Consider the following 14399-nt stretch of genomic DNA (forward strand, 5'->3'; position numbering starts at 1 on the left):
CAGGGAAGAGTCACATTTTGTCATGCTCAGCAAGGAGATTCTCTGACAGTAGTGATGAGCAAAACCACCATAAAGATGTTATTTCAATTCCCCGCAGACATAGCAAGGTATTCAAACAGATCCATGCTCCATACAGGAGCACGACAGAAAACGATGGAGAATCAGATAGAGAACCAGACTCTGGAGTAGTCTGTTTTCTAAATTAATTACATTTAGCCTAGCCATCAATATGCCAGGAGTAAGTTAAGGGAGATGGAAGCTGTTCTTCCCAAGGGATAAGAAGACCTTGCCAATAGAATTTTCCTAGAAATAACACACAAGGCTATTCTGTGCAGTTTATGGATGTGTCTCAAGAAGACTCACTCCATCTAGTCTCTTGATGGCACATATTCTACTAAATATTCTACTGAAGATTCCAGAGTCTACAATCCAACAGAAGGGTCAAAGACTAGTAAGTAGCAGAGGTACTAGTTTGAGAAACTGATACTGATGTTTTAAAAGAGATGGCAAATTCCTTTCAACAAATGCCAAGTATTGAATGTCCTTTGTGTTCCCAAGCACAATCCAAATTATGATGATGTCTTGCAGGTAACTAAACTGGCAGTTATGCAGAGGTTATTAACCCTAAGAAATTCTATGTTCAACCCTCCAAATTCATATTTTTCATATTTAGTCTCATGATCTCAGGACCAGGAAATGAGACATATTCCTCATGAACCATCTGACCCCTTGGAAAATCAAGACATCTTGAGTTATGTCAAACTTGCCCAGAACATATCTAAAAAGAGAATGAATGATGTTAACAGGACACTGGAAAGGCCCCAGTGTTACTGGAATGACCACAGTCAGTTTAGATTATGATCTAGACAGAGGAATACCAAAATGGAATTTATTCTATGATTTGTTCATTAATGGCAGAAAAAAAATACTATCATCTTACTGAGATCCTGATAGTTCATGATCAAAGCACAATAAACCATCTCCACAATCCATCACCACAAGAGGGTTGCTAATTAGGATGTCAGTGGACAGCTCTATCATTTCCCTTCAGCTTTCCTTCCTGAATTCAGAAAGAGATATCAGCTCTGGTTCTGACACTGAACAAACATACTTCAACAGGACTGGTATCTGGACAGACTACCAATGAGGGAAGGTAATTGCCAGGGTACTGATACGTCAGTGTTTCTTTTGTAGACCTTGGACAGAATAAGAAGAACCTATCTCAGAGGGCAGCAGTTCATCTACTGAGCTGAGCTACCTAAGATACAGGCATGGCTTCAAAGAAAGGAACAACAAAACTCTGTTTGCTCAATATTCAATGGGAGGCACATAGGTACTGCCCCTCAGCCATGTGCCTTTAAAGCAATACTCTTAGTTACTGTCAGTGGAACAATATTTCAATCATAAGAGCACAATATTGCATTTATTGAAATACTGATTTGACTCACGAAGCAGTATATGATACCAAACTTTATTTGGCAATCACCACTTTGGAAGAAGGTGAGCATGGATTTGCAGAAGTATTGCATCACATATTAATTAGATTTCAAGAAGTGAATACTAAGGAATTCTAGAAATCGAACAGTAATGTGTAATGATAGAAGTCTTAAAATCTAACACAGCAAAGTAATGCAGTGCAATTGAGAAAGATACTGCTTAAAGTACAAGAGATGACTGACTTGATCAGCTACCAAATGAGATTCTGCAACTGATGATATGCAAGAGGCTAAATAAAGTGCTTCTTTTTGCTCTCAAGAATTGCAGACATATAGATGCACTTCACTTTTCTTTTAAAATAAAATGCAGGGAAAAAAAAGGTCTAGTAGAGTTGCATAAGAAGGTATTTTAAGGTCTGAGATAAAAAGACTACGTGGATCAGATAAACCAAAATGTTTTTGTCATGGGACTCCCATGCAAAATATTAAAGACAGTGCAAAAGAGAAGAAAATATTTTTTTTCTAGCTGTAAACGCTTCAAGACAAAACAAAAGGGTTTCTCATTTGTTTAAAAGAAGGGCAGTAGAGCTATTAGGAAGAAAATAGGTGTATTAATAAATGAAAGGCAGTAGTGGAATTAATTATTCCAAAATGTCTGAGAGACAGGCTAACTTTTTAATCATTTTCATCAAGAAGGAAAACACAGAAAAAGTCTGAACCGTTAACATGAATACCTTATCACAGCAAGGGGTTGTTTTTATCACTGTAAGTGATTAACCACTGGAGCAAAGTACCATCTCGGTATCCTCGGATCCTGACTATACACCTGTCTGCAAGATACATCTGAGCCAAACTCACACAAAGCTCTCACCACGGGGCAAGGTGTCCCGTGTTAAATAGGAGAATGGAGTAGTTGAATTCAAAGCCTTCTGAGGCCTTTCAAACTGCTAGTCCAGGCATACATCATAGACACAATGTGTATTGGATGTGGCAAAAAGCCACCTCACCTTGAGACAAGATCTGACAAGTAAGAAAAAGGCATGGGATTAGTAGTTATAGTCAGTCACTAGGATTTTAAAAAATGTTGGAAAATAAAGTGCATTATATATCTGCATTCTGAACAAGTATTTCATGCTAACAACTACTGTCATAATGGCCCTTAGCAGAACTTATACTAATTTCAGTTGTGATTTACGCTCTTAACTTTTATAAACTGACAACTGTTATTACTTGAATACCTGGTCTGAAAATCACACTAAAACAATGAACAAGATTCTCAGAGAGGTGTAATGGAAATAAATACCTGAATGTTTGTGAAATATTCAGATCTTCTGGCCAATTTGTTCCCCAAGGACACTTATAAATAAAGTGTGCAAAAACATGAGATATGTGAAATATTAAAGCCTGAAAAAAATTATTTGGTGCAACATAGAGCTAGGAGCATATTATGCAAACCTCATGATAACACTTTCTAAATATAGCAGCCAATAAGACTGGTTTTAAGGGCTTCCAGCAAATGCATTATACTGTTGCTAAACCATGAACCTGCAAGTGAAATAGCTGGCACATCTTGGGAAGCTGAGCACATTTTTTTCCTTCTGTACTTCATGCAAGAAAGCTGTGATGCTTTTCAGCCGCCTTATCAAAAGTGTGACATTCACTGGTAACAGTGGAAAAGGCATGTTTGAAAAGAAAATGCAAAGTGGACTGCAGAGTTTTCCTTAAAGGCTTTTTTCAGTTTAGTTAAATTAGTCTTAAAACATTTCTCTTGGTATTTTAAATAATGAAAGCTGTAATAATACAGTCATCATAAAAATTATTAAGAAGCTTAATCATGAGAAATTACCTTCTTTGAGATCAATGTTGCCAGTGAACCTATTAATCTAAACTGGCCTTTCATAGGACCAACTTCTAATCTTCAAGGAAGAAAACATGAAGTAAAAAAACCCTCCTAGTGACATAGTGCAAACTCTCTGCTATTTCCATTCTCAAGAAGCTAGTCATATTCTTGTGCCTTGAAGGATCATTTTACACTTTTTTCATTGTTTGACATTTTTTTTCAATCCAGAAATCTTTTCTCAAAAAAACCCTCCAGTGAAACAGTTGGATTTTGTCCCACCAAATACTCAATAAACTACAGAAAGAATAAAGCACTTTGTCAACAGCTTTTTAGAAAAAAACAAAAACCTGTTTCCACACAGTTCATTTTAACATAGGGTCTCCCTGAATTCTCTCAGAGGTAGAGAAAGCAATACAAGTCAGCTGAAACACACTCATGTTGTTCAGCATTTGTTGTGATTTGGCCTACTTTGAGATTTTTCTCTCCCATTCTAATAACTTTTTCTTCTAATAAAATTATATGGCACAAGGCATAGCTCTTCTTACATTCTCTAGGTTACAGACTGCTTAGGACATGTTTCCTCTGTGTTTGCACAATGGCCACCAGTCACACTAATGACACACCAGCCACTTATTTTTAACTGCGACTGAATCAACCATAATTTAAAAACCTAACTTTTAAGTAATGCCTGTAATAACTAATGACTGAAGATGACAGTATGCCAAAATATTGAAATGGAAAACTCTGTATGAGCGAAAAGGACTTGTGACAACAGAGAGGTTACTGATGAGACAGTGGTGCAAATGGAAAGGAATCCCAGTTCCTTTTGATGCCTCTGGGAGATCTGCCTTGATTTGCATTTCATTAGCTAGTATAGATATAGGAGTAGCAATAATTTTGCTTTGAGAGAGACAACATTTTTTTTTGCTGTGGTGTTGACTAAGAGGGCAATAAATAAATAAATAAATCCTTATGACATGTTAATCTCTTAATTTCAGAAAGACTGAAATGAAACTATTTTGATAACTTAGATTTTTTGATAAAATAATTGCCAAATTATTTTATCAAAGTCTTTCATATACCTGGCTGTGATGATATTGTTAATATGGATGTAATATATATGCAGATTAATTGCTTATGAATCACTAGAATAAGATATCCCAAACGTATTATGAGGTATGGTCTTTATATACTTTAAATCAAGCTGTAAATTAGATACTCTAGTTTATAAAAGGGCCCACTGACACCACATTATTTAGCAGTCTCACAAATTACTACTTTTGACACCTCTTGGCTTACTAGACCAAAGAATATGAGAGAATGAAAAACTGTAACTAGTTCTGGGCCACATTTTCTGTGTAAGATTATTAATGGACATTAAAAAACATTACATCTACTTATTTTTTTTTCTGTTGAGCTAAACTTGTGGTTTTATCAACTGATGGGTGGATGTCCAGTGTGCAACTTGCCAAAAGTAAGCCACGTGTTAAAAAAGCCCTGCCCAATGTCAGTCTGATCTGCCACATATCATACACAACCTCTCAAGAACCACACTGGCTGCCTAATTTGAAAAAGCACTGACATGCATCCTTAATAGAGGGAAGACTGAAATAAATCATATAGCCAAAACCAATCATATGAGATGCTTGTCCAAGAATAGGACTTTGCACTTAAAGGCCTATTGAACTAGGGTAACACTTTTTACTCTGTACTACATATTCAAAGGATTTCCAAGTCAAGGCAAGCCTCTTTGTCTTACAGGAGCTAAAAACATATGGAAACCAATCAGCAAGCATAACACTCCAAAATAAGACTCATGCTCATAACCATTTGTTATAGCAATGGTTATAAGACAAATCACAAGTTTGTCTCTTTTGACAAACTGGTTTCTGTCCACAGACATGACTTACATGTCGTTCTTACCAAAGCCAGATCAAATGCTTCATAGCTGTTACATGGAAACATAATAAGCCTTTAAAACCTGCAGTGACATGGCAAGCAATGAGGCTGAGCATTCTTCATGAAATGTAGATAAGTGAGAGCAGTCTTCTGGCTCAAGAAGTCTGAGAGTTACTTTTGAGCAATACAGAGAAGCTTCTGTACCACAGCACATGGATCTGCCTCAGGTCCAGACCATGACTGTGGAATGTGCTTTCCAAGGAACAGAGTACTACCACAAATCACATTTTGCTCTGTAAATAAAGCACATGCCTTTGATCTTGTTTTCCCTGACCTACATATTTAGTTTTAAACAGAAGAACCTAATATGGCCCCAGAACTCAACTTGAACAAGCTAATTCAGCACGTAACTCTCATCAAAGGGAAAGACTGTGGCAATAACTGTACATATTTATTCTCTGTCTCAGCATAACTTCTAGAGCAACAAAGAACCCATGCATAAATATATACAACCATATACTTACACACTAGTGTACATTAAAGGTTCTAGTATCTTCGGTCCCAAACTCTTTGGGCTTAAAACTTTCGTATCAGCAGTGACTTACCTGACAATGAAAAACTTATCAGCCGCCGACTTCCTTGTCCCTGAACTGAGTCTTCATTGGTGATGCTTTTAAAAATCTGCTGGGAGATAAAGAATTATGAGAAAGAGTAGTCTCCAACAATTCTTGAACAGAGAATTCCTTAGTAACTATCTTTTTTACAGATTCTTAGTTAGTTTTACAACTAAGAATCAATTATATGATCAGAGATCAAAACTATGTTTTTATCTAGGTAATCATTTAACCATTAATGGCCTAAGCCACCCTTGCTGGGAAGCTTTCCCTTGAAAAACCAGAATGATGCAAAAATATTACTGCAATTTGAATATAGCAGTTCTTCACCCAAAAAGGAACTGCTTATTAATCAGGAGATATAAGTAGTACATAAGGATGGGGATGTGGCTATCACCTCTTGAAACAACTTCCATCTTTACAGTACCTTACTACTCGTGTGGAAAACCTTGTTCCAGAAAGTTTATTAAATACCTTTGAGAACGACTGAAAGACTTCTGAGAGATTACTAGTACCCTGCACAAAAAACCTACAGTGAATTATGCTAACAATATGCATTGAGTGTGAGCTGTGGGAAATAAAAAAGATATCCATAGATTACTCTTTGTACTCCACAGTTCAGTTTTTAATGTAGGTCTTTGGTTCAACAAGTTTATTGGTGAGCTGCTGTTGTGCAAATTAGGCCCCAAGCTGCCTTCTGGCTGTGATCAGAAGTGAGAAGAAAGGACAGCCATGGGCCAGTGACTGGGGCATTAGGAGAAGCTCACCACCAGCAGTTTTTGTGTGGAGTCACAGGGCAGGGCAGAGGAGGTGCCATTGTGGGTCAGACTCCAAGTTCAGCAGGGAGGTGGTGCTATGAGTACTGCTTCCCACCGACTTTGGAGTCAAAGCAAGTGCTGCTCTGCCCCCGGGAAGAAGCAGCTCCATGTCACTCTTGCCATTCAGCTTTCAGCCAAAAAAGAAAAACAGCATTTATGCAGTGAAGTTCCAGTTTCTGACGGGAAACAGTAACTGAAGTCCCACTCAGCTGTGACTCATTGCTCGGTATATTAAATATTGTGTAGTCAAGCTTAACTTAGAAAACAAGCTGCTCTGTGCCCCCAGCTAGTGCAAAAAGTGTGCGAGTACTTAGCCCAGCTAGCAGGGATTAAACCATCACACATGGATGAGACCTAGATCAAAAATATATGGACGGAATTTAGACATCCTTATAAAAGAATGGGTTCTGCTGAACCTTTTAGTCATAATCACTTTATTTCTTCCAGACTATCTAAATGGAATAAAAGTTTCTGAGTTAGAGCAGGACTATGAATAAATTCCAGTGGCAACATCTCTATTGAATCACAGCTAATTAGTTGCAATTGCACAATTGGCCTTCTCAGCAAAGTAGGTTTCAAAGTATTTATTGAAGCCACCACTGATTTCTGGATAGAGGCACATTTGAATCAGAATGTATGTGACTGTGGGAACTTTATGAAATGTACTCAGCAACCTTTACCAGCCAAAGTTGTGATCCCATCAAGAAACAATGACATTTGCTGGTCAAGATGTATTTTTCCTATTATGTCACTGCCTGATATTAATTACACGTTACAATTTAATGTTTATTTTTATGGTCTTTTCATGATTTTGTCCAGGATAGCAAAGGGGCCAACCAACCTAGATATGTCCATATTTGCAAAAGGTGCTTTTTCCTAGTCCTTCAACATTTTTCTGGGGTTTTATTTAGACCTGCTATGTCATACATCATGACAGTATGAATAGTTCAACACTATGTTGTACACTTTGAACAAACTGGGGTGGATCTGATGGGGTCCTGCAAACCTGTTCAAAACTTTAAAATACTTGCTACTAAATGACCCTTCAGGGGCCATATCTACATTAGTGAAACTATATTGAGACAGTAATAATAGTATGTTGTCACAAATCCTGATAAAAACCAAAGCATCCTCAGCATAGTCAAACTTGCACTAGCAAAGCTTGCCATTATACACGGGGAATAATAACACATGCAGTCCCATAAGTGAAACAACAACAAAATAAATTTATTAGCTCCTGAAGGGTCCATCTGTTCTGTGAAGCAGGTGCACCCCACAGCGTCCTGTCAAGTGCTCACCACTCAGCCACACAATCTGGGGCACTAAAAGCCAGACCTGCTGTGCAAACGAGTTCCATCCTCAGTAGCTGACCCCTGCATAACTCTCTGATATGCAGCACTACATCAGCACGCCAGCCGTTTTGAGAATGCCTAGCAATTAACCTTAGCAAAATTAAACACTTGATGGAAGCTTTCCCGATTTTCTTCCTCGCCAGGTGGATGAGAAAGAGAATGCATGGCAGAAAGGCTGAAGGAGAGAAGCTTTTGTCCTTTGGTTTGAGACCTGTGATGCACCATTAAAGGCTTTATACAAGTGAGCCTCCTGTGTAGCTCTACCATCACAAACCTGAGCTCCTCATCCTCCAGTGGTCTGAAAGCACTGGTCTGCCACTCTCCTCACACAGCGACAGCACCTTCTCACCCTTGATACAGATCCATAGGCATGCCAGGGCACATACCAGAGCAGGCTCAGAGGTAGGCAAACATCCTCTCTCAAAGAATAGGAAGGGTAATAGGAAGGCCATTAAAGTGATTATACCTTAATATTGGCATTTCAAGAAGTCAGAAGGAACAGCAAGGAAGTAAGGGAGAGAGAAATCTCCTGACGTTTAGTCTGATTTTCTGAAAATAAGAAGAGCTATTTACTGCAGTTTGGATTTACTGTTTTCCAATGCAATACCAGACTGTCCCCAGTAATGAGGACAAGGCTGCACTTAACGAAGAGGAGGGCAAAAGAGGGTGAGTGGTCACCAGAGCACATTAGCAGCCATATCAAATTGGTTTCATAGTATCTTGAGGCCTGGGATAGAGATGGGCACAGGTCATACTGTTCCTGCTTGCCATTAATCGTGAAGGAAATCCAGACTGATTTTAATGGCTGCAATATAATTACATTGGGAGTTTTGTCACTGTATGTAAACCTTGAGTTTAGTCATTAGGAGATAAAAAACCTTCTGTCTTCTCAACTGCCACTTAAAACACAGTCAGTTGACAGACAGACAACATTCATCTCATAACTTGGCATTCTATGGGCTTGAAGTCCTTCACATGAAAAGGAACAAACGAGATTTTCCATCAATAATTTCTGTGCTTTTTTTATGCCCTTGAAGTGAGAGCTCAGTCTGAATGAGTTTGATATTTTTAGTTTATAATGCCATTTTTGCACATTGCACAACCCAGCCCAATTATTTTACAGGTCCTGCTGATACAAAACAGAATTAATATGCTTTTACTACACACTTCTGCTATATCTAGACATGAAGATGGGACATGAGCTGCAACTTCAAGCCTAGCTGAATCTCTCTCCAAAAGCCAAAGGCTTCCTGGACTGGGTTCAAACATCCTTTTCATTTCTCTGAATGTAATTGGAGCCAGCATCATTGCCACTGATGTCTGCACATACATGCAAACAGAGAAACATCAGTACTTCTTTCAAAATATTCTCCTGTAAACACACGCTGTAAAATCTTCTGGTCTGTGATAGAGTTTCCCAAACTCTGAAGAAAGGTGAAAGATGACTACCAGCACCTGTGATGGCTAACTGTGAAACCTGGGAAGGTACTTGAGGCCAGACTGAAGCCTGTTGGGACTTACTGATCTCAGGAAATGGTCCCGTTTGGTAGTGCTTTTCATTTTTACAGTACAGAGAAAAAAAGAAGACCAAAGGAGAAGACTGAAAGCTAAAAATAATAGTCTTGTCCTGGAATCACTTTTCCTTGTGAGTAGTTCCTGCAAATGCTAGAAGGAAGTTATGTGACCCTGAATGAGAAAGGAGACGGGTTTCATACTAGCAAAGGGTGCCCTTGAGACTCCATCTCTCTTTAGCCATGGTATGTGTTATGAAAGAAAAAAATCATCTTGAGAAATCCCAGAGTATCACAGTCCATCAGTTCTTGCTGAGGCAAAATTCCAAGTGCATCACTAAAAATTTGTCTAAGCAGAAAGTGAGAAACAGAGACTCTTCCAACTAATTAAAAATATCTCCCAAAATACCATTCCCTTCACTAGTCTACCTAAACATGTGTAAGAGTAACAAGGACAATATTTTTGCTCCTGAAAATAAAGCAGCTTACAGGGCACCCATAGGGTGTCCCTATGCAGCCTCTCTGTTGCTCTATGTTATGATGAAGCAAATGCTTTTGGACAGAGGTACGGTGTGAATACAGGTATGGAAGAAACAAGTTGTTAACTGTGTTTACCTGGTGCTGTACTAGAAAATTTGTTTTTGGACACCACAGTGACCAGTGCAGCATGCTGGAAAAACCTCTTTTTAGCATGTTTGTCTATTGTGCAGCACAACTTAACTATTCTTAAAGTCCTGCTGATACAAAACAGGATAAATATGATTTTATTACATGCATCTACCACAGCTAGACATGCACAGCTGACAAATACAAGCACTTACTCCTTTTCCCACACCCAGCACAGGAAAACAATCTTATGTCTCAGTTTTCTGTAGTACTCTTCTGCAGAAGGAAGAAGAGGATTTCTGTCCTCCACCAGAAGGAAGTGGACATTTTTTGGGCACGGCGCTCACATGAAGAGATTCAACAAAACTAAGTGAATTTTCTTTTCCCATAAGTAGAAGAAACACCAAGATTAAGTAATCTTACTCTTCACTGATAGCCAAAGCACTTCTGTATCAGTAGCTTCTGCTGCAAAAGAGTAGTGATATTTAACTGACAGAAATTACCTCCCACAGGTCAGTATTTCTTCCATTTAAACAGAGGAAGTTACAGTGATATTAAAATCAGTGCTGCATTGCCTGTTTGCTTTCATTGACTTTGTATCACGGTGAACATCATGGACATGACCTAATGCTCAATATAATCAAGTTCCCATTTTACAAGACGCTAATTAAAACCTGGAGTATTTTGCACTGGTAGCACAGATTGCAAGTATGCTAATATCTAACACAGATTAGACAGTCAGGTACTGTATACTTCCAAAGCTCTAGCTGGGGCAATACTATCTATTCACAAGGGTTTTTCTTTCAAAAAGCAGATCTAAGTACATACCAAAGTATTCAGACTCACACTTCCAAGCAGTATCCAGACGTATAATCAAGATGGAAATCTACAACGAAAGAAGACTGGAAACCACAAATGTAAAGCAGCAAAATACTTTCTGTTTGTACACACTGGCTCTGAGGATATAAAGCAGTAGATTGGAGCACTGTAAAAAGGGAAGGCTACAACCTGTGCTTGATTCAAATCAAAAGTGAGAAATAGCCTCAACTTAGCCCCAAACTGTGCATCACCAAACACAAAAAGTATTGCTAGATGTGTCAAAGATGTGGTGTTGCAGTGCAAGACAGGCTATCCAGTCACTGCCTGCACAAAGACCTCTTAACTTGACAGCAGATTTAAAGCAAATTAAGTAAGGTTAAAAGCCTTGCTGATTTCAGTTTAAAGCAGCTTGGAGCTATTGTTTTAATAGGCCAGAGTGTACCTGGCACAGAAGTCCAGTCCTCAAAAATTTATTCTCCCCTAACCTATTTTTGTTGGCTTTTACTGTTGCACTCTTGATTTCACTGAATGCTAAATATCAGGTAACTCTTCAAAACAAGTGGAAAAAGGCTTACATTTTCTCCACTCAGCAGTGAGGCATCTTATCACAGTAAGATAATACCAGACATAATCTTGAGTTCACACTTCATATTCTACCATGTTCTTTAGAGAGGGAATTCCTCAGTAGATCTGCAAATGGGTGAATATTCCCATTTCCTCCCAGGTGTCAAATTTAAAAATAAACTAATTTGGAAAAAGCCTGACCAAGCAAACACAGACTGAGTAAGTGCTTCCTTTCACACCATTGCTTGGCTTTTTCAGTGAAGAAGCTGCTCTGGGATACATGGGGCAAATTCTGAAAGGAACAAACATGGATCTGAGCTCCCTGACTGCCACTGACAGAATTATGTCTATAATCCCAGGCACCACTTTGAAAATCTACCCCTAATTAGTGGCAGTGCTTCAGCTGCAACGCCCCACTCTGCTAACAGAATTATCCAGCTCTTGAATGCAATATATTCCACTTATCCTGTTAGCTTGTTAAGCCATTGTGCTGGCACAGTGGTATTTTTCTATCAGGTGCTTCCAAACAGCTGCCAGCTACTCCGGCAACAGCCTAACTCCTGCTGGGCTCTCTGCCACTGGCCCATGTCCCTGAAGGACTGTGACCACACACACACAGAGGCTTCCCCCCCGTGCCATGGTCAGCAGCATTCTAGCCTGCTAATACACCACCTTCTCAATGCCATCGTCTAATTACGTGGAGAATCTGCCTTTTGTGGGCATATGACAATTGCCTTCTCTCTGCAGAACACATCTTTTGCCCCACCCTGCAGCAGTGTTTATTGATTACTTTATTTATTCCCAGGAGACAGAAGTTTTTCTTTCCAAAAAACTCTTGTCCTAGAAACCCCTTAAATAGGTAGCAAAGAAGTAAGTAAACATTTCCCCCCCATGGAAAATGTTATGAATTCTTTCACTAGATTCTAGATGACAAATTATGGCAGCCAGACTAAAATAGTGGAAAAAAAACCTGCTGCTTACTGAAGTGCATCAGTAACATCATCTAGCAGGCAACTATCAACAGGCTTTCAACAAGAGGACATCCAGTGAGAGCACCAAGTATTTGGAGGTTTCCATGTTGGCATAAAGCTATTTCATGTGCCCCAATCAATCCTATATGTGTAGAATGCTCTTTCAGCATAACCAGATTCTCAAATAAGGATGTTAGGAGCAAACACTCCCAATTAAAACAAAATCAAGGACTGAGGCAAGAAATCACTACCTCCCACACAGTCCAATATATTTTTCTTCCAAAAAATTATTAAATTCAGCTTTTTAATTGTTTCAACAATTCTGCCTAATAAACTTCAGTTATTCTTTGGTAGCAGAGGAAAAGCTTTGATTAGAGATTCTGATCTTTCACTCTTTGAAACTTGTATGTGGTAGGGTTTGGGTTGCTGTTTCTGGGTTGAGGGCTGGACTACATCTAAGCAGCAGATATTTCACTTCTACCTATCAAACTTTGGGGAGGATTGTTTTCTACAGCACTTTCTCCCCCAGCTGCCCCCACACTGGCTCTGAGACTGCAGGCTATTTGGTCCCAATGACCCTGTGAGCCTTAAGAAGTCTCTCTACAAGTTTAAAGTGGTCCAAAGCATGACAGTGTATCACAGACCCAATGTTCAAAACAAACTCCTGTTTAGTTAGCAGGGAAGGTGGCTCCCTGTGGTTGCTAAACAGCTTTGTTTAGCAGTGTCACCACCAGGTGTTACCACCATCCCAAAAAAAAAAAGCCTCTAAGAAAACCTGGTGTTATGATCAGATTTACACCAGGCAGATGCCTAATACAGAACAGGACAGGCCTAGTAAATCTGACAGGTCCATACATAGACTATTAATGTGCTTAAGCAAGAACTGCTTGTAAATTTTATCCTCTCTGTAACACCTAAGCAATATCCTGCAAGCCACTGAAGTAACTGGGAGGTTTGTCATTGACAGATGAATAGGCTATTGGACACTGACTGGATCATGTAATTTTGCATAAAATTTACCCCACGGACTTCAAATTCAAACTTTTCATGAGAACACTTTGTATGGAGAATTAAAAAACTACTGCCAACACCTTTTCTCTCTGTCTATTACTGAAATGACCAGAGTCACCAAAACAATAGGGCATATAGAGTGAAACACTGACATATCCAATAATCTCTTTGGAAGGCAGGAAACTATTACACAGCAGCTGCCTTCACTACAGCTTCAGAAACTCCTCACTCTTCTAACATGGTTTGGATGGGAGGAGTGCACAGATGAGTAATGCTGACACTTGAGGGAGAGAATCTTATCTTTCAGCTAAGCTGTGTTTGAAGAAGGGCTCAGAGCATTAGTCATGCTGTCAAAGCTCTGGACAAGGGAACTGAGTCAATGAACCTTTGCACCATAAAAGAAGCAGCAAGGCAGTGAACAATGCCCATTCTTCTAAATGAATGCCTCAAATACCAGTTCAACTGTGAATACCATCATTTCCAGAAATGAGTTAGAAAAGACACTTTACTTTCAACCTTGGGTCCTACTTTAGGCAGAAATGAGGCAACTGTAGATTTATAGTCTGAATTTAAAAGTAGAGAACTATCTGTGCTACAGATCAGATGTCCCTCAATCTTGCTGAAATCCTAATAAACAAGAGCATTTTTCAAGTTAGGATGCCATAGACAGGATAAAGCTGAGAAAAAAAATCTGCTTTTACAGTATCTGCAGTCACTTAGTTAATGCAGCCTCATTCACACTCAGTATTCTCTTTTTAGCAGATCCCTTAGACCAGCAGAAACTGTTTATCTCACCTTAGCAAGACCATGGGTTTGATTTTTTGTTTGTTTGCTTGTTTTGCTATTTGTCTGATTTTGTGGTTGCTTTATTTTAATCTTTTCTATTTAAAAATAGTCTTTATTTTCCAACTGGCTTCTGCTGTCTACAGCACCTGATAGTTTGTTTTTCTTAGGTTGC

General features: G+C 38.9%; 1 protein-coding gene across 1 annotated transcript in view; it reads right to left on the minus strand.

The window, feature by feature from the left end:
• The window catches only part of HECW1 (HECT, C2 and WW domain containing E3 ubiquitin protein ligase 1), a 162687-nt gene that overhangs the window by 88646 nt on the left and 59642 nt on the right, over window positions 1-14399 (minus strand). Inside the window, exon 4 of the mRNA XM_062510258.1 lies at window positions 5781-5856. Within this exon, the coding sequence (XP_062366242.1) occupies window positions 5781-5856 (76 nt within the window). The remainder of the gene's footprint in view (window positions 1-5780; window positions 5857-14399) is intronic.

Source organism: Cinclus cinclus, chromosome 1 (genome assembly GCF_963662255.1).
Source record: "Cinclus cinclus chromosome 1, bCinCin1.1, whole genome shotgun sequence".
Classification (NCBI taxonomy): Eukaryota; Metazoa; Chordata; class Aves; order Passeriformes; family Cinclidae; genus Cinclus; species Cinclus cinclus.